The sequence below is a fragment of the Lutzomyia longipalpis genome, chromosome 1, assembly GCF_024334085.1.
Source record: "Lutzomyia longipalpis isolate SR_M1_2022 chromosome 1, ASM2433408v1".
NCBI lineage: Eukaryota > Metazoa > Arthropoda > Insecta > Diptera > Psychodidae > Lutzomyia > Lutzomyia longipalpis.
The window spans coordinates 26548427-26575658 of record NC_074707.1 but is presented as its reverse complement, the minus strand read 5'-3'; the positions used below and the strand labels follow the sequence as shown (position 1 = coordinate 26575658).

The following is a 27232-nucleotide window of genomic DNA, read 5'->3' as shown; positions in this document are numbered from 1 at the left end:
AAAGGAATCGCGCTCGTTGCAATAAAAAATAATAATTTTAGGTCATTTTTTAGCAATCTTCTATTGTACTTTATTCTCAATTGATTACATTATTGTATAAATTAAAAAGAACATTTATGGGTAAATAAAATGTGTGTGAAATAAAAACAGAAGAAAATGTAAGGCAATTTAATTTTACGAGGGTGGAAGATTTATCTGCATGAGACGCTGATTCAAATGGAGATTGTGATCCTGGAGGAAGCTTATGAGGTACGCCTGCTTCTTCAGCAAATCCGCCACATCGGCATTTCGCTGCAACCCTTGAAGGAACCCCGCATTGTATCCGGAAGTGATCTGGTACGATTAAAACGCATCACGCGGGCAATGTAGGTGCCATAAATGATGGCCAGGATCCCGCATTCGACCACCGAGAAGACACTCACGTAAACAATGGTTGAGAAGTTCTGGATGCAGTGTTCACCTGACAAAATGCGATAATTTGATGAATGTTGTGATTGACAGAGAGCTCCAAGGAATCAATAATTACTTACAGGTATTTCTTCCCGATGAAATTCAGCGATATCCGGCGTACCTCGCGTGGCTTTTGACGGTCGGAACGGATTTTACAAGAGAATCTGATTTCCAGCATCCGGTTAGGCTGATTGAGTACAAGATCATATGCACCGACGGAGATTTCTTTTAATATTTAAAGGAAATCAATAAAGCGTCCCCAGCGTCCCTGTGTAACAATAACAATTTCACAACACGACCAAGGTCACATGCATGCCCAAAACGTGGGGCACCACGAAAAATTCACGTATTCCGGACGTACTGTATAGATGCGGACACAAAAATGAAAACAAAAACATTTATTTTGAGGTTAAAGTGTTAAATTGAATTTATAATGTTGAAATACTCGCGGCGCCACCTGTTCATTCAATGGCTTCTATAGAAAATTATGAGAAATTGTATGGAGAATATTCAATCGCATTTTGTGGAAATAGCAACCACATAAGCGCAGTTTTCGTCCAAAGAAACATGATTTCTTTTAATTTTTGCTATCGAATGGTGCAAAATTTAGCCGTCTAGGAATTTGTGTAACCCCAAAAATTAACTTTCCTGGGCTGTCGCCGCTTAGGCTCCAAAGAGGGATCATCGCGATCACAAATGATGCGCGTGCAAGCAAAACCGCAAGAGCGGAATTATTATCAAATGAAATTTTGGCAATGCACAAGAAAAAGTACTCTTAGAGAGTGAGTCTTTGGCAAGTTATATCACAGAGCAGTTGATTTCTATCACAGAATTTTATTTGGCTTATTTGGACCTTTGGTAGAAATTATTGGTGAAGGGAGACATTAAATTGATGTAAAGTGTGAAATAAAATTGATTTGAATAAAATATTATGTACAATTGAATTAGAATAAATAGTATTTACAAGTGAATAAAACTTAAAGCTAAATATATACAAATTGTGTGAATTTATGTACAATTACAAGACAAATACAGTGAATTAATTATTTACAACGTGCGATATTTTGGTGGCGAATCATCACAGAAAAAGCTATCACAGAAAGTATCACAGAAAGTTGAGTGAGAAATTGTATCACAGATCAAGGTGCTTTTCAAGCTTATCACAAATTTGGCGCGAAGTGCAATTGCGGGACACATCACCGAGGGGTCAACTACTCCAGCCGTACCTGTCGAAATTTTTTGCTCCTTAGCAAGCCGGAAGGCTCTAGGACAATTAATTTATGACAAATATAATTCACAGGTACGAAGAACAATCAAAGACGTGCACAAGGACAATATAGAACATTCAATAATTAACATTTATCACACATATCTACAGGTACGCACATTCAAACCACATTCACACCACATTCACTCCACGCATGCACCACAGCCACAAGTAACACAAATTTATCACAATACAATTCACAGGTGAGCGCCACCACGTTTGCTATCGAATGGTGCAAAATTTAGCCGTCTAGGAATTTGTGTAACCCCAAAAATTAACTTTCCTGGGCTATTTACCCCACAGGTAGATTTGTACATAAATGAATATCTGTCGAAATAATAGATTACTCTTGGGGATGAATTTTCTATCTTTCCGAATTTGGTATGTATCCAATTTTTCATTGCGGTTTCCTATTCACATTTTGCCTTATCAAACCAATATTATGTATGGATATATTGTGAAGCCTTACCACCATGCGACCATTCGTTTGGTTGCATATATTATCATATTTTATCGAATCGAATAAAAACGATGCTTCCGTTCATTCTGAATACATCAAAATAGTATAATTTTGAAAAAAAAATGAAAAGGGAATGTCCTTTTATCACAGCCGTTCGCTTTTTGTTGAGGAACTCTATTATTTTTTTTAAGTGATTTTGAAAAGACACCCACTACTAGTCATAATGACTTGAAAGTTATTGTTAGGTAAAAAGAAAGTTCGAAAGAGACTTTCTTTATTTCAATTTCATGTTGTATACACTCCTATATGAATAATATGGTATCTCACAACAAATGATATCAGCCTAAAATTTTCCAACAAAATATATGTACGTACATATAAAATAAATGATAAAGGATGCTGTGACAGTAGGTACAGTGGAATTCAAATTAAAGTCAATCATAACGCGTCCAGTTATAAGAGTTGGTGTCCCACAACGTGTAGAAGTTTGTTTATGCGTTGTAATGCGATTAGTGGGCGAATAAGTAGGCAAAGTTGATTTGTTTTTGTGAAATTCAGTAATTTGATGCATAAAAATGGTCATATCTCTGGTTCTATAACTTACTTACTTACTTAACCGGCACTACAGCTGGTCTCCAGCCTTGGCCTGATCGAGGATCCTCCTCCATCTGTCCCTATCCCGCGCCACTGTCCGCCAGTTCGGCACCCCTATTGACTTGGCGTCCTGGTCCACGCCGTCGATCCATCTGAGGCTGGGCCTTCCTCGTCGCCTCGTGCCATAGACTCTACCCCAGAGGACTTTCCGAGCTGGGTCGTCTTCATCCATACGTGCTAGATGACCAGCCCACCGCAGTCTATTAAGGCGTATTTGCTTGACGACATTTACCTCTCGGTAGCGCTCGTACACCTCGTGGTTGTATAGACTGCGGAATTGTCCTCCCTCACATACTGGGCCAAAAATCCTTCGCAGGATCCTTCTTTCGAATACGGACAGGAGTTCGCATTCACTTTTGCCTGGTTCTATAACACTTACAGAAATTTTTTGACTAGTTTTGGAAAGGTCTTGAAACAAGCTAAAATTTGGCATATACATTGATACTTTTCAAGGTCACCTCCAGAACACAAAATGGAGGTTTTATGTTTTACTAAAACGATTTTTTGCACTTTTTGTACTCAAGGAATGGTTCTAGAGGTTTCTGATGTTCTAGAAAGTTGTAGTGTATTGCAAAACCTTTAATTTGATACTAAGATGAGCAAAATCGGATAAGCAGTTCAGCAGATATGACTCTTAGAACTTTTCAAATTCAAGAATTTTTCAAATTGCTATATCTTCTAAACGGCGACATAGATTTTCTTCATTTTCGGGCTGGTGAAAGATATTGAGTCAGGCTACAACATATCAAAATTTAAAGGAAATCTATAACAGATGTTCGGAGATATTGCCCCTTAAAGTTAGGCAATTTTTGTTTTTGATTTTAGCGCCTCTTGCAGCAGTTTTTGGAACTTGGAATGTTCTAGACAGTTGTAGGGCTTTTCAATACCTTTCATTTGATACCAAGATGGTCAAAATCGGTCAAGCCGTTCTCGAGTTATATTGAAAAAAACATTTTTTGCTTTAGGCCGCCATATTTGCTAAACCGCTTGACCGATTTTCAAGTATGAATTATCGATGAAAATGTCTCACTGAGCTCTACAACATAATAAAATTTCAGACTTCTAGCTGTAAGGCAAGTGGTTGACGGTAGTTCAAAATGGCGGACGGCGGCCATCTTGGATTTTGAAAATGCGAAAAAATGAAATTTTACACTCACATTTCTATAGAAAACTTCAAACTTGAAGTCTCTATCTGTTACCGTTCTTGAGCTATAAGGCAAAGTTTGGCGCAGAGGCCGGCCGGCCGGCCGGCCGGATCAAAAATTTTCCACCACCATTTTTGGAATGTGGGTTGTCTGAAACGTGCTCATACCAAGTTTGAGCCCGATCTGAGGTGGTCGGTTTTTCCGACGATTACAATACTTGGTGTTGGCCACGAAGTGGAACACCAACTAATTGCACACTGAGAAACTTTTATAAAGTGAGCACACAAAGGAGGCTGAAAATTTGCTTCACTTGAGTATTTTGCAAATAATATTGACTTAACCCTTGGAAGATTTTGCTAGCCAAAGTGGCTAATTTGACTTTTTTAATCGCCCAAGAATTAAAAATCTATTTAACATTTTGTGATAAATTCTACATCTGTGTATAGGGGAGTTTCATTATTTCAAGATCGTTGATCTTTATTATACTTATTGATATAAGAACTTGAGCATTAGTTTATAGGACGATCAGAATGTTTCCTTCATCTTAGTACATATGGACATATTTTAGTTTTAATAAATAACGCTTGTGGCAATTAATAGATTGTGAAAACGTATTGATTTTGAATAAAAGTGAAATATTCGACATATATTTTCGTTCGTGTCGTAATTTGTTAATCTTAATTTCATCTTTCTTAAAATGATCTCCCTTTTTTTCATTTTCATCATTGACTCGCGCAAGACCATTTTTATATGATTATGACTTTGTAAGGGCTCCGAACCGACTTAGCCGTTTTAACAAATTTGGCCAAAATGGGGCAAAATGTTAGAAAATCAAGACCACACATCTCCAATATCTCAGTAAATATTATTTTGTAATTGTTCTAATTTAGTCGAAAGGTACCTTTTATAACTCTAACTAAGCCTATAAAGTTTTATAATAATTGATCTAATATTTTTAGATTTATATAAAAAACAAATTTTTCGAATTTCAAAGTTACTTTTACCTTTTATTTCAATATCATATTTTGGCGTATTTCCCCATATTTTTTTTTTTTGATCCAAATGCATTTTTAGATAGAGTAACTAATGCTGAACACGAATCTAGTCTAAATTTTCCGAAAAACACTGACGCTAAAAAGTACCACTTGGGGCAAAATGTTAGAAACCGTTTTTAAGGCAGTTAACTGTTTTTAAAATTTTTTTTATTTTTCCCTAGTCAGCACACTTATTACTTATAATTTAGCATGTTATATTACTCTCTATTACTAATATAAAATTATTTAAAAAATAAAAAGTGCAATTTCATAAATTTTTCATTTTTTAATTTTTTGTGTTTTTTTATTTAAAAAAATTTCTAATTGTTACACAAATATCTTATTATCAATTGCTTTTATGGTGTCTAGATGAAACAAATTCATAAAATTGAAATTTAAGGCCAAAAAACGCAAACTAATATTTTGCCCCATGATTTTTGGAACAGGCAAATGTGCAAGGGTTTGGAAAATGGCCTGAAAATGCATTTTCCCGTTGAGATAGAAAATAATCGTCTGAGACAAAGTTGTAGCCTGGAAAATTTCCTATAAGATAGTCGTCACGAGAAAACTCAAATATTTTCAGAAAAATCAGGAAAATGTTTCTCCTAAAAAACTAACAAATTGCCCCATGTCCCCCTATTAGGTTTGTCGGTTAATAATAATACCAAATTGCATCAGTTGTCATTGTACAAAGGCTATATCTTCTCTTACTTACAATAAATCACATTTGACAAGTTAATCTGTCCCCATCTGTCCCAGAAATGATAAATTGTGAAGCATTGATATGCATATGACTGTGCGTGCATATCATAGTTTAATAATAATAATTTATTTCTACCATTATCACGTGAAGTATACATAATGTATTAGTCAACCCGAACCCCTCCTCAATAATTAGACTTCAAATGTAACAAACATCAGAAAAACAAGTTTAAGAAAAACCTCGAAAAAAATGAAAAATATGTCAATTCCAACAAATTGCCCAAGAGATCCCCCTTAAAGCTCAAGGCAGGACGGTATGCATATCAAAATTTTCTTTCCATTCTACATATCTACAGACAACTTACGACGCTTCCGAAAGGTGATGTAATCAATTTATTTTGGGTGGTATTGCTATAGCCATAAGAGAATCGAATCTATGATAATACTCCCGAGTTAATTGTAGCCGAACTACGCGGGGGTGTCTTGCTGCTGGTGTGCTTCTGGGGAAAATAGCGAGGAAAATGGGCTGGCAACCGTAATGCTATCATTCACTCTCACCATTATGTGCCTGCTGAGGGGTGGATGCTCGGCGTGGGTTAAGGTGAATAACATCCAAGAAGTTGGGTAGAAAATGTTTATTGAAACAAAACACGTCCAATGGTGTTGCTATTTGGGGTGGGCTACCCAAAGGAAAGAGTATGGAACACTCGTCTAAGAGTGCAGTGTTAAAAATAAATGAGGGTGATACACGGGCATTATATATGTATGTATAGATACACCATTGAGCGAAACATATAACATACACTACCAGCTTCTTTTTCCCACCATTTCCATTCCATTAATGTAATCTTGCCCCTGCTCGAGCTCCGATACATTTTTCCCAGACAATATGTAATTGATATTGCTCTGAAATTGCCGAATAAGAAAAGGCGCTCACGAGGAGTGTGAGTGAGATCTACATGAAGCAGCCGTATTCATACATTTCTTCGATTTCAAATGGTAAAAAATAAAAGGAAGGAGAATACGTCAAATGAAAGACAATGAATTCCTCTTCCTCATATAGATTAAATTTTTTATAATGTTAGAATTGTACCATCAAAATAAATTCCATGCCATGGAATAAGAAAGCTATCAATGTGGTAAAAAAATGAAAAAAAAACCTCACGAGCCAATCTTCATTATTCAAAAAAAGTGGCTACTTTCTAGTTATACTCGGAATTTTTGTAAACTCCTACCGTAGAACCTAAAATATTCTTGAAAGAAGATGGTACAGAAGCTCTGGAGAATATTCCACGTGGGAGCCATACGTGCCAACACGAGTATATCCCGTGGTACCTATACGACATTTCCATCCCTTATTGAGACTCCCGCATGCAATCGGTACACATGAATTATTTATGCTCATCGTGTGCGTGTGTAAGAGCTTTTCCGGATGAAATCAGATAGATCCCTTGTGCAGTGAGGAAACTTAATACATATGCTTGATTTCCTAGGTGGGAAAATTCTGCTTCACCGCGGTTTTGCTTTTCATCCTCGGTTTTTTCGCCATATACTTTTTTGGCCACTTTTAAATTTAACATAGAAAGAAGCAACTGAGAGTGAACTTTCCGAATTTTAAAACTCACCGAACCAACTGAACCCTATCAAGCCTTCGGCACAATGTTCCATAAATGCGAGTGAGAGATTTGATGGGGTAAATATGATGGAATACTCGTGCTGAAATGTACAGTATATATGTAGGTACTTGAAAACTCGGGAAAAATATATAATTCTCTACCCGCGAATAAGCCGTATGAAATATGGGTTTAGTGAAAACCTAAAGTGAATACGTACGGAAAGTACACAATAATTATACAAAGTGAAACAGTGAATATTAGACCAATTAGACAGAAGATTTTCACAAATGTACCAAAATAAGAACTTTTAAATCTCAGATTAAAAAACTTTTTCTTTTTTTTTCACTCACTTATTCCCACCCATTACACTGTCACATTACAGCTTCACATAAAATTTACTCACACGTGATTGGTAGCTTGGGTTAACTAATATTAAGTATTTTATTTATTTCTCTAAAAGAAATTATGGTTTAATGTCATCGTAAATTCCATGGAAAATTTAGCATTCTGTCTCTTCTAATAAAGTCCTTTTGGAAAACTTTTAAATCTCAAATTCATGCTGATGTGACATTTAATAGAACATGACATTTGCTCATTTAACCAGAGGAAATGAACAGGATGAGAGTTGAGTTTTTCTATCACCATTTAGTATGTGTATATATATATGTATGTACGTACGTGTGCGTGCACGTAAGTTGATATAATATAAAATTATAATATAAAATAGATACTATTTCCTAGTTTATACAAGAACTTCTTCTATATAAAATCATTATTAACCAAAATAATGCTTAAATACACTCGTGCCTTGGCATAAGATAGTCTAGGATGTACTGCTCTCGCGTATTGAAAATAATGAGTGTGAAGAGTATATCCTAAACTATCTTATGCCAAGGCACGACTGTATAATATTCTTATACTAATCAACCCGAGCCTCAATCACGGGTAAACCAAATTTCATTTGAAGTTGTATACTAGAGTAAACCCGACAAATACTTTAGAATAAAAAAATTCTAAATAACAAGAGAAACGGTAATAGATAGAGACTTGCGGTAAACGGCAAAGTTTAAATATCGACCTGAAGAAATCCGAATATGATGTCAAATCCACCCCACCACCCCTCCGTCCGCCATTTTGAATAACCTCAAAATTTTGTTTTCGCTATATCTCAGCCCCTATTATGGCTAGAGGGCTGAAATTTTGATATGTTGTAGGGGCCATCAAGAGCTTTCCAACGATATCTCATTTTCGAAAATCGGTCAAGCCGTTTAGTCAATATGGCCGCCACAATTTTTCATCGAAAATCGACCATAACTCGAAAACGGCTTGACCGATTTTGATCAACCCGGGGTCAAATGAAAGATCTCAACAAACCCTACAACTCTCTAGAACATCCGAAGTTTCAAAAGTGACCGCTAGTGGGCCAAAAATCAAAAACAAAATTTTCGATGAGTTTTCGATAAATATCTCGAAAACGGCGACATATTTTTTTTTCATTTTTTTTCGTGTGTTATAGCTGACTATATTATCTAGCTCCATGCCAAAAATGAAGAAAATCTATGGATCCGTTCTCGAGATATAGTCTTCCAAAGTTGGCATGTCATATCTCGGGTTCTACAAGTCCGATTTTGATCAACTCAAGCGCAAATGAAAGGTTTTGTGAAACTTTGCAAATGTCTAGAACATTGCAAGTTCGAGAAATGACCGCAAGAGGCGCTAAAATCAAAAACAAAGTTTTCGAAAATTTCGAACTCGAATTTTTCGAAAATGGTGGCATAAATTTTCTTCATTTTTCGATATGTTATATAGCTGACTTCAAGACCTTTCAAACAAAAAAAAATATGAAAATCTATGGATCCGTTCTCGAGATATGGCGTTATAAAGATTTCTTGAGGGATGACTTTTCAACTTTTCCCGACTTTGCGCGTATTTAAATTAATTTACGCTCTAGTTTGCTGTCACAAAATTGGTACACTGAAAGAAACACAGCTCTCGTAAGCTTGGTCAGCTTACCAGTACATTTCAAACTACAAGAAGCATTATAGGCGTGTTTTCAAAAGCTAAATAGTAGAATCTAATGGAAATTTGTATGGAAACAGTATTTTTTTACTACGCGCATATTTTTGTGTCTAAGTGAAACTTACCAGTACATTCCATTTTTCCCTGAATCTATACCATGCAGCTATATTATATTTTATCGTTATATTTTCTTTAAAAATGTTTTTCTTAACTACGTTGTTGTGTAAGATAATTTTGTGTACTGCTGCATTTGGTGAGTTGGTTCACACAGTAAACAAGAATTAGATATCGTTTAAAGGATTTAAAGGCTAGGATTAACTGGATTTACGTCAGAGAAATTTAAATTTTCCCTTAATGAATTTGACACAATGACTGTTTGCTGTTTTCGTGCATGCTTGGAAGGATTTGTTGGAGAACGTACTCTAAATTTTATCCACGTCCGCGTACGTTTTATTTGTTGAGAGAAAATGATAAACAGATATATTGTTTGAGTTTTCCAATTATACTAGCTTGACGGCGGATCTGTCAGGAGCAACATCGTCATGATGGAAGTGGAACCTCACGTGATAAATTCACATTCTATTGTATAGAGACGTACGAAACTGGATTTCCAAATATGCCAACACGGTGAGGATGAAGATAGAAAATGTGGCTTCAAATGAAGACATGACTTGACAGCACATACTAAATTCGAAATCTCACTCTTATTCTTTTACTTCTTTTTCATTACAAAATAATTTTTTGATTTCTTCTAGTTAGACAAACTTTGTTCGTATAGGAATATTCTTAAGGAAAACCTCCATACACTCGTTTGTAGCGAGGATAATAAAAATTATTATTATTCTTAAGGAAAATCAATCAAAGCACATGTAATTTAAATTTTAAATAAAACAAAAAATATGCCTTAGTGTTAATGTTTCATTCAGGGTATAAAACGTAGATATTGGGCCTAATTCAGCGACCAAGAAATCCTTGAAATCTTTGAATTTTGTACTGAAATTTAAAGATTTTAAGCGAATTTCAAGGGTTTCTTGGTCGCTGAATAAGGCCCATTATGTGTAATAAAAACTTCCTGTTTATATCCTTGCGCATATTTTAGCAATTTATACCTCATGCTCATTGTGTGACTTTTGCTTCGCATATTGTTTTCTTTGAAGAGGTTTTCTGAAAAGTAAAATGTTAGAAAGTAAAAATCGGATATTCCAAAGTGGTAAGTCTTCTATAAGTTCGTGATGTTACATCCCATGCATGAATTGCTATGGAATATGCGGAAACACTGTCTGCTTGAATAAATATTCCTATAAGAGTGGGAGGGGATAGAGAGGACGGAAACAAGCCAAAATGGTCAATAAAGTTTTAGTGCCGGAAAATAATTCTCTTGTTCTGGCAATTGTTCATATATGAGAGTATAATGCCACTTTCTCATAAGAATTTCACCCTCAATCCACAGGAATGGAGATTATACACGTTATACATACGTTCATTGAATTCTTGAACAGGAAGTGTAGTAAAAAGCTACCTTTCATGCTCTTGTTTGCCTCTTACGTGGTCACTGGACGTTAACCGAAGAGGACAGAGAGCAAAAGTTTCCACGCTACAATTACTTATTTTTGCCACACCATGTCTTGAGATTTTCTTTTATACTTACTTTTCTTTACACCTTCCATTTCATATTCTTTTTTTATTTTATATCTGACATTTACATACTGTATACTAATATATGTATGTAATATATATTTGTATCATGTAGTATCACTCACCAATTTGAAAAATACAATATTCTGAAATTAAAGATAATTGATAGAATAATTTATAACAAAAAATTTAGAAAAATTTAAAATTAATTTAATTTTATAGGGCGCAAAAGCCTTTAATAATTAATGAAATTAGATTTTCTTATCGTACCTTTTTATATCTTCAATTGTGACACAATTTTTTCGACGTAAAAATTCCATGAGATTCAAAATTAAGAGATCAGAAATATACATATAACGAGATTCTCATTTATTAGTTGGTGTTCCACTTCGTGGCCAACACCAAGTATTGTAATTGTCGGAAAAACCGACCACCTCAGATCGGGCTCAAACTTGGTATGAGCACGTTTCAGACAACCCACATTCCAAATATGGTGGTGGAAAATTTTTGTTCCGGCCGGCCTGCCGGCCTGTCGCCCAAACTTTGCCTTATAGCTCGAGAACGGTAGCAGATAGAGACTTCCGGTTTGAAGTTTTCTATAGAAATGTGGGTGTAAAATTTCTTTTTTTTGCCTTTTTAAAATCCAAGATGGCCGCCGTCCGCCATTTTGAAATACCGTCAACCACTTCCCTTATAGCTAGAGGTCTGAAATTTTAGTATGTTGTAGGGCTCAGTGAGATGTTTTCATCAACAATTCATACTTGAAAATCGGTCAAGCGGTTTAGCAAATATGGCGGCCTAATGCAAAAAGTGTTTTTTCGATATAACTCGAGAACGGCTTGACCGATTTTGACCAACTTAGGTTCAAATGAAAGGTTTCAAGAAGCCCTACAACTGTCTAGAACATTCCGAGTTTCAAAAATGGCCACAAGAGGCGCTAAAGTCAAAAACAAAAATTGCCTAACTTTAAGGGGCAATATCTCCGAATCCCCATTATCGATTTCCTTTAAATTTTGATATGTTGTGGCCTGACTCAATATCTATCATCAGTCCGAAAATGAAGAAAATCTATGTCGCCGTTTAGAAGATATGGCCATTTGAAAAATTCTTGAATTTGAAAAGTTCTAAGAGCCATATCTCCTGAACTGCTTGTCCGATTTTACTCATCTTAGTATCAAATTAAAGGTTTTGCAAAACTCTACAGCTTTCTAGAACATTAGAAACCTCTAGAATCATTCCTTCGGGACAAAAAATGCCAAAAACTGTTTTGGTAGAACATAAATCCGCCATTTTGTGTTCTGGAGGTGACCTTGAAAATTATTGAAATTTATGTTAATTTATAGCCTGTTTTAATACCTTTCCAAAACTAGTCAAGAAATTTCTGTAAGTCTTATAGAACCAGAGATATGACCATTTTTATGCATCAAATTGCTGAATTTCACAAAAAATCAACTTTGCCTACTGATATTGCTCACAAATAGTATTACAACGCATTATAAAACTTCTACACGTTGTGGGACACCAACTCTTATAGCTGGACGCGTTATGATTTACTTTTCAATTTGATTTCACAATATTAATTGACATACCGATAAAATACTCTGCTTCTGACTTTATTAGCTTTTTCATTGCGATACTTATTTTCTTTTTATTTATATTTAGCTGTGTTTCTTTCAGACACAGCTTTTGTGTACCGAGCAAAATCTAAAGTCGTCAGATCGGGCTCAAACTTGGGATAAGCACGAATTAGGGTCCCCACATTCCAAATGGATGGAACAGTATAAAGCGAAAGAACGGTAAGTAAAACTTACGGGCTGTGATTCTTTCTTTGTCAGTGAAATGTGAAATTGACGGAAAATTGGGGATGGGCAAATTTTGAGGAAGGCTTTCTCGTGTACCGAATCACAGCCAACGCGCAGATATTTTGTGAAATGCCTTAATCGTGTGCGTTGGCTGTGATTCGGTACACGAGAAAGCCTTCCTCAAAATTTGCCCATCCCCAATTTTCCGTCAATTTCACATTTCACTGACAAAGAAAGAATCACAGCCCGTAAGTTTTACTTACCGTTCTTTCGCTTTATACTGTTCCATCCATGCTATATTTAATTTTTATCTCTGCAGTTTATATTATATTTATCTTTGCATTTTTATATGTATATATAATGTATATATCTATACATTTATATATATATTTCACTTTACTTTTATATGTGTATATATAAAACGCCCCGCTTCGCGGGGCGTTGGTCATGCAACTCAAGATATGACATGTTAACTTTAAAACGCGATATCTCCGGAACGGCTACATAGATTTTCTTCATTTTTGGAATGATATAAGATATTATAGCCAACTATAACATATCAAAATTTGAATCAATTCTATAAAGCGGTGCTCGAGATATTCATCGAAAACTCATCGAAAATTTTGTTTTCGATTTTAGCGCCACTTGCGGTCAGTTTTTAAACTTCGGATGTTCTAGAGAGTTGTAGGGCTTGTTGAGAGCTTTCATTTGAGCCTGGGTTGATCGAAATCGGTCAAGCCGTTTTCGAGTTATGATCGATTTTCGATAAAAAATTGTGGCGGCCATATTGACTAAACGGCTTAACCGATTTTCGAAAATGAGGTATCGTTGGAAAGGTCTTGATGGCCCCTACAACATATCAAAATTTCAGACCTCTAGCTATAATAGGGCCTGAGATATAGCGAAAACAAAATTTTGAGGTTATCCAATATGGCGGACGGAGGGGTGGTGGGTTGGATTTGACTTCATAATCGGATGTCCTCCACCTGATATATGAACTTTGCCGTTGACCGGAAGTCTCTATCTATTACCGTTCTCTTGTAATTTAGCAAAAGGTTCCGGCCGGCCGGCCGGCCGGCCGGACGGCCGGACGGCCGGACGGAACAATTTTTGGCGCATACGTTTTTTGGAATGTAGGGACCCTAATTCGTGCTCATCCCAAGTTTGAGCCCGATCTGACGACTTTCGATTTTAGAGTGTACACAGAAGCTGTGCTTCTTTGAAGAAAGAATCACAGCTAAAAACGTATGCGCCAAAAAAAAATTTTTCCGGCCGGCCGTCCGGAACCTTTTGCTAAATTACAAGAGAACGGTGATAGATAGAGACTTGCGGTAAACGGCAAAGTTTAAATATCGACTGGAAGACGTCCGATTATGACGTCAAATTTTACCCCCCACCCCCCCGTCCGCCATTTTGAATAACCTCAAAATTTTGTTTTCGCTATATCTCAGCCCCTGTAATAGCTAAAAATCTGAAATTTTGATATGTTGTAGGGGCCATCAAGAGCTTTCCAACGATATCTCATTTTCGAAAATCGGTCAAGCCGTTTAGTCAAGATGGCCGCCACAATTTTTTATCGAAAATCGACCATAACTCGAAAACGGCTTGACCGATTTCGATCAACCCGGGCTCAAATGAAATCTCTCAACAAACCCTACAACTCTCTAGAACATCAGAAGTTTCAAAAGTGGCCGCTAGAGGGCCAAAAATCAAAAACAAAATTTTCGATGAGTTTTCGATGAATATCTCGAAAACGCCATTATCGATTTGCTTCATTTTTTGATATGTTATAGCTGACCATATTATCTAGCTCCATGCCAAAAATGAAGAAAAGCTATGTCTCAGTTCTCGAGATATAGCCTTTCAAAGTTGGCATGTCATATCTCGGGTTCTACAAGCCCGATTTTGATCAACTCAAGTGCAATTAAAAGGTTTCGTGAAGCCCTACAAATGTCTAGAACATTGCAAGTTCGAGAAATGACCGCGAGAGGCGCTAAATTCAAAATCAAAATTTTCGAAAATTTCGAACTCGAATATTTCGAAAATGTCATTATCGATTTACTTCATATTTTAATATATTATAGTTGAGGTTAAGACCTTTCCAACGATAGCTCAAACTCGAAAATCTATGGAGCTGTTCCCGAGATATGGCGTTTTAAAGATTTCTTGGGGGATGACTTTTCAACTTCTCCCGACTTTGCGCGTATTTAAATTAATTTGCGTTCTAGTTTGCTCTCACAAAATTGGTACACTGAAAGAAACACAGCTCTCGTAAGCTTGGTCAGCTTACCCGTACATTAGTTGGTGTTCCACTTCGTGGCCAACACCAAGTATTGTAATCGTCGGATTTTCCGACCACCTCAGATCGGGCTCAAACTTGGTATGAGCACGTTTCAGACAACCCACATTCCAAAAATGGTGGTGGAAAATTTTTGATCCGGCCGGCCTGCCGGCCGGCCGGCCGGTCGCCCAAACTTTGCCTTATAGCTCGAGAACGGTAACAGATAGAGACTTCCGGTTTGAAGTTTTCTATAGAAATGTAGGTGTAAAATTTCATATTTTTACATTTTTAAAATCCAAGATGGCCGCCGTCCGCCATTTTGAAACACCGTCAACCACTTCCCTTATAGCTAGAGGTCTGAAATTTTAGTATGATGTAGAGCTCAGTGAGACGTTTTCATCAATAATTCATACTTGAAAATCGGTCAAGCCGTTTAGCAAATATGGCGGCTCAAAGCAAAAAGTGTTTTTTCGATATAACTCGAGAACGGCTTGACCGATTTTGACCATCTTGGTATCAAATGAAAGGTATTGAGAAGCCCTACAACTGTCTAGAACATTCCAAGTTTCAAAAATATCCGCAAGAGGCGCTAAAATCAAAAACAAAAATTGCATAACTTTAAGGGGCTATATCTCCGAATTGCCATCATCGATTTCCTTTAAATTTTGATATGTTGTAGCCTGACTCAATATCTTTCATCAGTCCGAAAATGAAGAAATTCTATGTCGCCGTTTAGAAGATATAGCCATTTGAAAAATTCTTACATTTGAAAAGTTCTAAGAGCCATATCTCTTGAACCGCTTGTCCGATTTTGCTCAATTTGGTATCAAATTAAAGGTTTTGCAATTATCTACAACTTTCTAGAACATCAGAAACCTCTAAAGCCATTCCTTGAGGACGAAAAATGCGAAAAACTCTTTTTGTGAAACAAAAATCCGCCATTTTGTGTTCTAGAGGTGACCTTGAAAATCATTGAGATATATGTCAAATTATAGCTTATTTCAAGATCTTTCCAAAACTAGTCACGAAATTTCTGTAGGTTTTATAGAACTAGAGATATGTCTATTTTTATGCATCAAATTGCTGAATTTCACAAAAAAATTCAACTTTGCCTAATAGTTACTGCTCAAAAATCAATTTTAACGCATAAATAAACTTTTCCACGTTGTGGGACACCAACTCTTATAACTGGACGCGTTATGATTGACTTTTTGTTTGTATGTATATTATTAAATACAGAGAGGACCATATTAATTAATGAAGCAGAATAAAATAAGAAAGGCATTTATGACGAAATTTTCTTAAGAAAAATTGAGTAAATTCGTCGAATATTTAGTAAAGTAAAAATATTTTGAAATATTGTAATTCAAAGGAAATAGAACAATTAAAAAGAATGCAGAACGCATGAATGAACACACAATTTATATACACAGTATTATATTTCGGCAATAATATGAAGAAAAAAATCATGGATTGATTTTATATTTCATCGTAAGTGAAAATCTTTAAGAGTATTCCAAACATACCTAGCAATGAGAAATTTCCGTAGAAAGAAGAACCACTGTGTTGGGTTCCCATTTTTATTGCTTTGAAAGAAGGAAAATATTTATTTTCCATTCAAATAGGAAAGTTGACTTTTATTGATGTATTATGCATAATGCAGAGTATTTGCATAATAATTTGGTATCCCATACCTTTTTGCTATTGATATATGAACGAATGGAAAACTACATATACATAGATATATGTATTTGCAATTGCAATCCTCTTATAAATGACTTCAGAATAGCAGTTCTTTTGGTTTGAAATATATATGGAATAGCTTTTATTACTCACTCGTGCGATATTAAGGGTACCACATTTTTTTCTCAAATTGAATAATTCTATCTTTTTTTATTTTTGTAAAGCATTTTACGCTTAAAGTATTAAAAAATAGATTTTGATGTTTTCATATGGATATTAATTTTCTCGCCAGGTCTTACTGCATTATAATCGTTTTCTATTCATTGGTGCTACTTTTTTTTTTCTCTTATAATACAGTTATAATGTTTAACCTAAGCAATATATTATATACATGCAATAATTTATTAAATCAAATATGGTAATTTCGCTTTACATATTCTATTGCCCATTTTTTGTGTACTTACAAATTATCGTTCAGTTGTCACACACAACCAATTCATCACAATTAATAAACACTAACAACTAAGTGGTTTCTGCCATTTGTTCAAATTGCACATTATGTATAGGTATGTACATATGTATATAATTTCGTGGCTCTTTTTGGTTATGTAAATCAATGTGCTATCAAAACTGTTGGTATGAAAATTAAGGGACTAATTATGTCATATCTATAGTAACTTTTAATAAATTAAAATGCATACATACATACATACACACAGATTTTTTAAAAATACTCCCCAAAATGAAAAATTTGATATTAATCAACACGATAAATCTAAAGTTGAGTCCATAAACACATTTGAATGATTTTTATACATAATGGAGGTGTGAAAAAAGGGGTTCGAGCCAATAGTGACTTCACAATAAAGTACCTAGGTACTCAAAAAATTCTTGTCCTCAAACGAATATTTCTTACGTAAATGGTATCTAGTAAATTTCATTTCTTTTTTCTTTTACAACATCTGAACTATGGAATTGTAATGCGATTTGGGAAATTCACAAGTATTTTATCAATCTCAGAAAAATCTCGTATCATATACATATCTTGAAAACAGCCCTCAGCAACGAGATTTCTTGTTGATTTTTTCCTCTATGGAGAGATTTTTTCTTCTTTTTTCTTGAGTATTAAGCCCCAATTTCACATAAATTGAAGTTGATCTCTCTCTATGGTTTCCCATCAAATACATTTTTAGTGCTTCCAACCTACTTTGAGCCATTTGAAAATTCTGCCTTCCATTTCATCCCTCCTCCCCTTTGATGGGAAAAATGTGAAAAAAGTTACCCAAAAGTGTCCGAATCTGACAAATTTCAATAAACTTGTGGGTGTTCCTCATCGTTCCACCCCAATAAGGGTGTTTTCCTCCACTTGCCTCCGGTCGCCCTTTTAAATATTTTATCCATGTGTTTGAAATTGAAGGCAGAAAAACAAATTAAATCGACATGACACATGTGTGTATATCTGTTGAGTGTACCCAAATTCACCCACACTCAAGTGCAAGTCCCCAATGAAACGAGAGGACCCCGGAGAGAAAATTCTCCCTGAAATCTCAATGCTCGCTTCCGGTATATAGATTTCACAAACATTTATCGAAACTTTCTTCAAAAGTCTCGACGCGTAGCTCAAACTTTTGGGCTTATGAATTTTTCATAAGGTTACCAAGGTGACGTCTGTCCTCATTATTTAATCCTCTTATGAAAGTTTATACCTCTCCGGGATGGGATTTCCTCGTTAAATTCAATCGGAAGGAAGAGCCAGACAGATGAGAGACTGCTAACCCCCACGTGGAACGTATTTCTAAGATCTTTAGTTTAATGTAGAAAAAACTATATGAGAGATTTTAATTAAACGTTGCTCGGAGTAAATTATCAATATCAGGGACATAGTTTTTAGAAGCACCTGGCTTTTTCTCGCTTAAAAGTGTTTTAGGAAATTGGTGTCATTAAGTCTTGATTTTTGAAAACTTTTAATAGCATAGTCCGCAAAATCTCATCTTCGGCGGCATTTCCATTTTTTTAAATAGAAATATAAGAAAAAGGTATGTAGGGGAGACCGGGGTAAAAATAGTCAATTTGCATAAATCCTTATCTGCAGGATTCCCCAAGGGCAAGAAAATTTCCTCGATAGGTCATTCTTATAGGAAATTTCCTGGCCTACAACTTTGTCTCAGACCACTTTTCTCTATCTCCACGGGAAATATGAGTTTTCGAGCTTTTCCTAAACCCTTCCGTTTCTGACTTTTTTTAAACGCGGCGGGTAAATATAGTCACCAGTTGGCTAAATAAAGTCGGTCGAATTTTCCGACATTTCCAATGATTTTCCACCTGAGAGATTGACAGTAGTTGATAGCTAAACTTCTCACCTTTTGATTCGCGACAAGGAATTTCACTTTTATACGCACTAAAACAGAGAATTTTGCGATTTTCTCAAACACGCCATTTTGCAACAAATGAATAGAAAATATGCCAAAAATTTCGATCTCCCATATGATTTACATGGGATGACTAGATCTACCCCAAGGGGTATGTTTTGATTCAAAAAATTGTAGAGAAAAATCATTAAAAGTTATTGAAGAATACACTTTGGCAACATTTTCTGCACTAATCCAGCTAGGGAGAAAAATTATCAGATGGGAAAACTGCTGAAGGAAATGTTCGGAAAACGCGTTTTTCTCAATACGCAAAAGTTTGGGAAATGGGCCAAAAATCTATTTTCATTTTTAACTCCTAAAGTACTGATCGGATAACCTCCAAATTACTGTCAAAAATTATAGGTTGGTAGGGCTTTGCACCCTAATTTTTTCCGATTTTTCCGATTTATATTTTGGGAGAAATTGGCATTTGAAAATTCCAAAATGACTATTTTTACCCCGGTCTCCCCTATAATTATTATAATAAAAGTATGAAGTACTATACCTAACTAAGATTTACATAGAAACACAAAATTTTCCAACTTCGTACATTTTTCTTACATGATTATCTTAATATATAAAGCTGAAAAGTCTATCTGTTTGTGTGTCTGTGGCACATGAACTCCTCTGAAACAGCTGAGCCGATCTTGATGAAATATGGTATGGGGGTAGAGGGGTCAATACGAGTTGCAAGCGCTATATAGGATTCCGCCCCCTCCCCCCAACATAGCGCCCCCACAGAAAAATTGTTTTTTTCCATTTTATACCTGCTGAAGGGTAAGATAACGCGATTTTTTTATTTTAAGAATTTTTCGGGGTACCGTATTATTCATCCCCCCTACTATTATACGCCCCCCTTTCATAGCTTAAAATGGAGTTTGCTCACACGTGATTAGGGGCTCGGGTTGAAGTATTATTGATATTGTTGAAGATTCAAATTAAAATTGTATGGGCTAAACTTCAGGGTGGTTAGGTTATTTTAGAAGAAGAAGAGTTAAGCGACATGAGAAAAGTTGTGAAATAAGTCGCTACACGTTTTTATTAATTTGTGAATTAATTATCGAATTAAGTAGGATAAAAATAATGAGATATAGAAGAGAAGTAAGAGTAAATCATATTTCAGGTGAAATACACGGAGGAAATATACGGGAATCAGGGGAAAAGCTGTTGAGAAGACGAGAAGAAAGAAAGGTTAGAAAATATGGCCATTTTGCAAAGGAAGTAGAAATATAAATTATAATTGATAATACAGGAAGTTAAAAGATTAGAAAAGAGACCACCAAGCCAAATATAAGGAGGGATAGTTACTCCCAATGTGAGTAGAATTGATTAAGAGTGTTTGGATAGGTTTTAATGTAGAATATCTTTGTTTTAGCCGAAATTACTAAGGCTTAGAACCGCCCCCTGAAGAACGCCCCATTGTTGGTTATTCTATATAATATCTTGAATAAAGTCTTGTTCAATTCCGAACAATTATAAATTTAATTTTTTATTTACCATATCATTTTTGATATGCTGTTCAATACAGATGAATATTTTTTATAGAGAAAATACCACGGTTCAGCGGTGGACCGTGATAATACTTTTCAATTCTGCGTATATCAGTTAATCATTTAGTTTTTCATTTGAGCAAAAATGAGTTTTACCCTAAATATATTATCTTATTGCATTATAAAGCTGTGCCCCATTTTCGACAACTTTAATAGAATGGTTCGGAAGATATAGAAGCGCGTCAAGTAGTTAAATAGCGATTATCGGGAAACAGTGCTGAAATTTCTCATTTAAACCCATCATAACTTCGCCAGACTTACAATGTCTTAGTCCTTTTCAAAATGTGGTAAAAGGCTCTTGGGTCTTTCTAGAACCAAAGTTACGCAATGCTCCTGTGAGAAGCGTCATCCGGGATGATAATAAAAACCCCATTAACCCTCGTCACATTTTTACGCTCTTCAACACTCGAGAGTAAAAAAAAAACGTATTCGCACCCTCTCGCCGGGTTCCAGTTTGCAAACAAATAAAATTACACACTCCCACAATACTGTGCAAACATCAATTTGTATTCAAAACACGGGAATGAATTTGTACATATTGCACACACTGAAGGGGATATTTTTCTATAGCTGGAAAACAAAGTTTTTTTATCTTGTCTTTAGACACCACTGACGGGGATTGACATTGTATTTAACATCCAACGCATCCAACTAAAAAAATCTTAAAAATAAGCCAGTATAAATTTCTATTTGTTCAATTTCTGTCACATTCCATTGCGAATAATTCAGCACATGACTCTTTCTACTCCATCCTTTTGAATTTTTCCCAGTGTGTTCTCCATTCAATATACCAGTTTTTTCCGCTTCTCAAACCCTTGAGTTTTGTGCTTAAATTTGATTAAAACAGAAGAAAGTAAATCGCCTCACATTTTCCCCAAGTCAAGCGTGAGAAATCAACTGAAATTTCTTATATATTCACAACTGCGCAAAGCAAGCATTCTAAAAATAATATGAAAGTATTGAAATTATTTGGTATGAGGTGGAAGAAAAAAAAGGTGTAGAAAATGAAACACCCAAAAAGAAGAATTTGTTATTTATGTGTCGCTTATTTTATTTTTCAAACAAACCTGTTGTTCAAGAATGAACATGAATTGTTAGCACTTCTAAAGTGCATTCCTCCCAAAGTTATTATGTCCCATAGTAACTCCCAAAAATCCAAAGTACTTCCAGAGTACGTCATTCCCCAAGTCAATAGTCATATCGTTTGCAAATTACCAACAGAATTTGCATGCTTTGTGTCTTTTGCATTTCCTTTGCACCTTGCACTAACCCAATTTAGTAGTAAGCAATTTCCCCCACTCTCAGTGGGACCAAAACCCAGTGTACAAAATTGTATAAATAGGTTAAGATTTTTAATAAATTATTGCATTCCACCAGGAAGGTTCGTTTGATTCCCTTCCACCTCCAGGCTAGGCCTGGAGAGACCATAAGCGCAAATACCCATTTGCTGCTTTTCGCCAAAACCCACCGGCGAAACCAAGTACTCAAGGAAGTATCTTGGCCGGGATAAAATTCTCTGCGAGGCAGCTTCAAAAGCGCCCAATCACGCTACCGGTGGCCCCTTTCCAGTAAGGAGCCTTGTCACATCGACATACCCGGTGGATTCTATAATCCTAGCGTGTTTGAAGGCATAAGTCCTCCATAGAGATAAATTTCCCCCCAAAACTACCTTGAGGAAAGACCTGAGTTACACAAGGAACTTCTCGACTGGATAAGCCGAGATTTTTCTTGGTGTTTTTGTTAAGTGAATTTTATTCCTTAACACCTGTACTCTTTTGACAAAGTAAAGTATTGAAAATATGGGTTACATCGGTTAGATATATTGTAGAGGTAGAAATATTTTGAAAATATAATTAAACTAAAAAATATTAACAAGTACCTACCTAATTGTATAAGAACACCAATTTTTTTTATTTATGTGCGTACTTAATATTGAGTTTCTATTTAATATTTTTTTTATGTATTTTGAAGAGATATTTACCTCGTCTTACTTTGCGAGGATATATTGCGCCTCGCGAAAATGAAAAAGGCATGAACGGTAGGTATAGAATTGTATAGAAGTAAATGAATGATGATTACACATAAACAATATAAAAATAATCATTACTATGACAATACTTCAGTTCGAAATAGTTTTTATTTATTTTACGTATTTTTCAACTCTTAAACATTGTTTTTTTTTACTGCACAGCAGAGCATTTTTCTGAGTATAACACTTCTAGTGGGAGCTAGTACTATAAGAGAAGCAAAAAGTAAATATCCAGATATTTGGGACAAAGTGGAAGACAAGAGTGATTTTGAGTAACGTTATTTGTATAGAACAGATGGTGACCGGAAAAAGAAGTATTTCCATATCGACAAATGGGCAAAATTTTACGACGAGTCCCCCACATAAAGTAGATGGGTGGATGTTTGCTAGCACCATAGGGAATAAAGTGGGCGAAAATTATTGTTGGATCGAATTTCACTGATATGCAATCATATTTCAAAATGAAAATATGCTCCAATACTTTTTACAATATATGCGAGTCTTCCTTCATTCAACTAATATTGATTGTGACACTATAGTGTATGTTATTTATTTTTCTTTTATCATAGTAATAAAATAAAAATTTAATAAACGGCAAAAGTTAAAAATAGTTAATGTTGTTCTCAGACAGAAAAAAATGGGCTCGTCCGGGATTTGAACCCGGGACCTCTCGCACCCTAAGCGAAAATCATACCCCTAGACCAACGAGCCACCTGTAAGTTTTTGTTCTTGGTGCTGTCATCGACCTCTTTTATTAATTTAAGTATATAATTACATAATTATAATACATAAGTAGTATGATTTTAGACGGTCAATATTTTGTTATAGAAAAAAAGAAGATAATGAACTATGATTGTAGAATTTTTATTTCTAAAGAGTTATTTTAGTAATGCTGATGTGTTTAAAAATGTGATGTGAAGTGCACGAGAGGCTTCACTGATTACTGGTAGTTAGAGAGAGATAGTAGTAAGTTTGCTAGTGTGCGATATAAAAGCTTCCATTCTCAATACACAAAACCTACATGAATTAACAATTTGATGGTTTCCAATTTGAGCGTCAGCGAGTGTGGACTCTGGCACTTGTATGTATATGTTTCCAACACTTGTGCTTTCTTTCGGACTCTGAATCATTTGAGAGGCAAAAAGTAAAAATGTTGAGTGCGTTGAAAAAGCTCCATGTCGATTGGCTCATGTTTTGATTGCTGGCTCATCTCATCATGTATTCTCTATTTCATACATAAGTATGTAAAAGTACATATATAGGTACCAAAGCACATACCATGCAAAAAAGAAAAGGCAAGGGAATCTAGTTGAATTACCACTCAATGGTGTTGTGTTTCAGAGCAAACTATGTGTTCCCAGGATAGCGCAGGTCCCCTAGGAGCCACTTAAGAGGTGAGGATCGTGTGCAGTGTCTCCTACAAGGTGTCCCAATCTGATGCAGAGTGTACAGATAGGATGGTGGTGAAATGAGTATACTCCGGATGGAACTAACTTGTATGTCGCATTTACGACCACCCAGAGTTCTATTTAAGCTTCTCAATTTCCTCCAGAATTGCATTTATTTTTAGAGGGTTAACTCTAAAATTTCCAGCAAACTTTACCTTCAGTTGAATGACTCAATATGATAGTTCGTACATGTTTTCTTTTTTAGTCATCTGCAGAAATAAATGGATAAGAATGCTTCTTTATATTACTATCCTAAGAATGAAATGGTATTATAAAAGTAAATTTTACGAAGTACACATAACGACGCTCCCGAAGATTGTGAACCATACTGCTGTGTTAAAAGATAGGAATATGGTTCATAATCTTCGGGTACGTCGATACATTGGAAAATAGTACCACATACTATTGGAAAGGCAGGATACTAATTATTCCACTCTGGAGGCAAATTTCCTTATTCTGAAGCCGTTTTACCGCGGAGAACTTTTTTTGACGACGGTCCTACTACGCAGACACGACTGTATACTTGTAGTGAGCTAAATGCCCCTAAACTGAAGATGTCCTTATCTCTGATGTAGATGTTGATGAAAATCCGTGTGGTTATTTTCCTGCCAAGACGTAGCACACAATTTTATCTACATCTAGAGAAGAGCGCCAATAAAGTAGAATTAATGAAAAAGAATAAAGTTATGAAGTTTCATATATTTTCCTTTATTACAACATTGTAGACTTATATTTACAACTTCCTTCCGAACATTTATCATTTCCAATTGGTTATTATTAATACTGATAATATAATACATTCTCAGATCCCAACAATACTACAGCCATTTTCGTCTTTTTGGCTTCGGGATAAACTCTTATTACTACTTTTCATTTCCCGTCGGCTTTCTCCTCACACCCATATCAATCAAAAACTCGTAAAGATACTCGCGGTTATTTATAAACTTATGATGTGCACCAAATTTCAATATACATATTTTAAATATAATTTTGAACTTTAAAATATGATTAATACCGATCGTGATCTTAAACGAGCACTGTTTGTGGCATCTAAGGAAATATTTTACGCAGAGGGTTGTAATGAAAGTTTCTTTGGTCTATTTTATTCACTTCTTCAACCCCAGACACCTTGGTAGTCTTTTCTCAAAATATTGTCTATTATATACACTCCCACATAACTTTCAAGACAGAAAATCTTTACATAGCATCAGGATGAGAAAACCACCGAGGTATTCTATTCGTACATAACATACCCAGAAGATTGAAACAAGATATCATGCTAATTGTATCCGGTAAGATAAAAATAGCTGTAGACAATTTATTTCTTCCCATTATTGCATTCAGAGTAAAATTAGTTGCGATTCTTTTTTTTTGTGAGAGATAAAAGCAACGATATGTCGTGTATTTAGAAAAACAAAGTTGTAAAGTAATTTCAAATTTTCAAGAAAAAATAAGAATACCGCATAAATTTAGGATTTTATCAAAGCTTTAGATGATTTTGCCTTATAGAATTTACCTTTTCATGCCGCTCATGATATTCTAACACAGAACATCAATCCCAATTTTTTTTTACTGTGACCAGTGGTACTTTTATAATCGCACTCTATATAATCTGTGTATATAAGAAATATAATTCTATCTAACTTTCAGATTTTTATCTAAAATTGTATATGCATGATATTAACAATTACTCTGTAATTGTTAGGTATTATAGTATATATCCAGCTTTTTTCAGGAGTATGTATTGCAACGTTTCCCGCATAAAATATTTTTGAGGCCATTGTAGCGATTTGAAATATCGTGTGAGGATCACGTGTACTGGACACACATTTTCATTTGTTTCGTTATGTACAAACGAATCAAAAAGGTATTTTTCAATTAAACAGCATCTGCTGGGGATGCTGTGGAAAACACTCACTTGGCAATCACCCCTGTGCTGAGGATGAGGGAATAAATGTGTCACCGTCCCGCACCGCCAAATTCTCTCTCCGAAATACCCTGCACTACGATTTATCCTAATCCGTTTGCTCCCGGGAGCGTCATAGTCATCTGATGGCAATCAAGAGGGCCTGCAATAGCACAGCCGCCACGACGCAGTGTACCACCCACATGGGAGTACTTCCACCCGAATCGCCACCCCGTGAATACATGATGTCGTGCAGTGGCTGATTGGCCTCGGCGTGTCCACCGTGGGGGTCCTCGTGCACTGGGAAAAATGTAGGGTACTCTGTCAAGAAGATATCGCCATAATTACACAACATGGCTCACTCAACCAAAATATTTACAGACTTGTGCTTTTTTGCATATACATATGTACATATATAGGTAAAATACATACATATTTACATGCCATGTAGGCGATGGGGCTAATATGACGCAGTACGATACCTAAAGTGCAAGATATATGGCAAAGCTTATGAGATGGGCATGATACATAAATACATTGTACATGTACGTACATAGTATATCATCACTCTCCTATCTTCTCTCTATTCCGTTTGATCGATATTTTGTAGAGAAAAAATTAATTTATTTAGCTATATTTTCTCTACCATTCTTAAGCACTGATCGTATTGACGATATCTAACTAGTCTAGTAGTTTAGTAGTAGTAGTAGTAGTTTAGTAGTAGTCTAGTAGTACTACTAGTAGTAATAATAGTCTATTATTAACTAATGGGTTTACTCAAGAATGTGTTTTTTAATGAGAATAAAAAGGACTTTATGCATTTTATGCCAAAGATAGTGCATAAAAATGCAATTCGAGGATATCATTTTATTTTAAGTGACATTACAAATTGGATAGGGGTGTTTATTTAGCGAAACTTTGCAAATATTGGCGAATCTTAGCGAACCATCCGAATCATAGCATCCCAAATATTTGCGAATTTTTATCAATATATATATTTTTATAATTAGTTACTTCCGAAATAACTGAAAATCTCAGAGAAAGGCAAACTTCATATAAGTAATGTTTTAGTCACACCACATAACGAATAAGTGACGGTTTTTTTGGGTTCCGACCGACCTAACGGTGCGGTGGTTAAAGCTT

At 35.4% G+C, this 27232-nt stretch overlaps 2 protein-coding genes, 1 long non-coding RNA gene and 1 other non-coding gene across 4 annotated transcripts in view; 1 reads left to right on the top strand and 3 right to left on the bottom strand.

Annotated features, from left to right (window-relative positions):
• Positions 1 to 27232, top strand: part of LOC129797492 (YTH domain-containing family protein 3) — a 149289-nt gene that overhangs the window by 78655 nt on the left and 43402 nt on the right. The gene's annotated exons all lie outside the window — the stretch shown is intronic.
• Positions 223 to 1078, bottom strand: LOC129797803 (uncharacterized). Its single transcript, XR_008751350.1, has 2 exons — positions 531 to 1078; positions 223 to 460 (listed from the first exon to the last, which is right to left on the bottom strand). It is a non-coding gene; the product is annotated as an uncharacterized LOC129797803 (long non-coding RNA).
• On the bottom strand, positions 23375 to 23446 carry Trnap-agg (transfer RNA proline (anticodon AGG)). The gene has a single exon. It is a non-coding gene; the product is annotated as a tRNA-Pro (tRNA).
• The window catches only part of LOC129797593 (lachesin-like), a gene marked incomplete in the record, with an annotated part of 45631 nt that continues 43261 nt past the window's right edge, over positions 24863 to 27232 (bottom strand). The window contains 1 exon segment of the mRNA XM_055840339.1: positions 24863 to 26410. Coding sequence (XP_055696314.1) covers positions 26229 to 26410 — 182 coding nt within the window.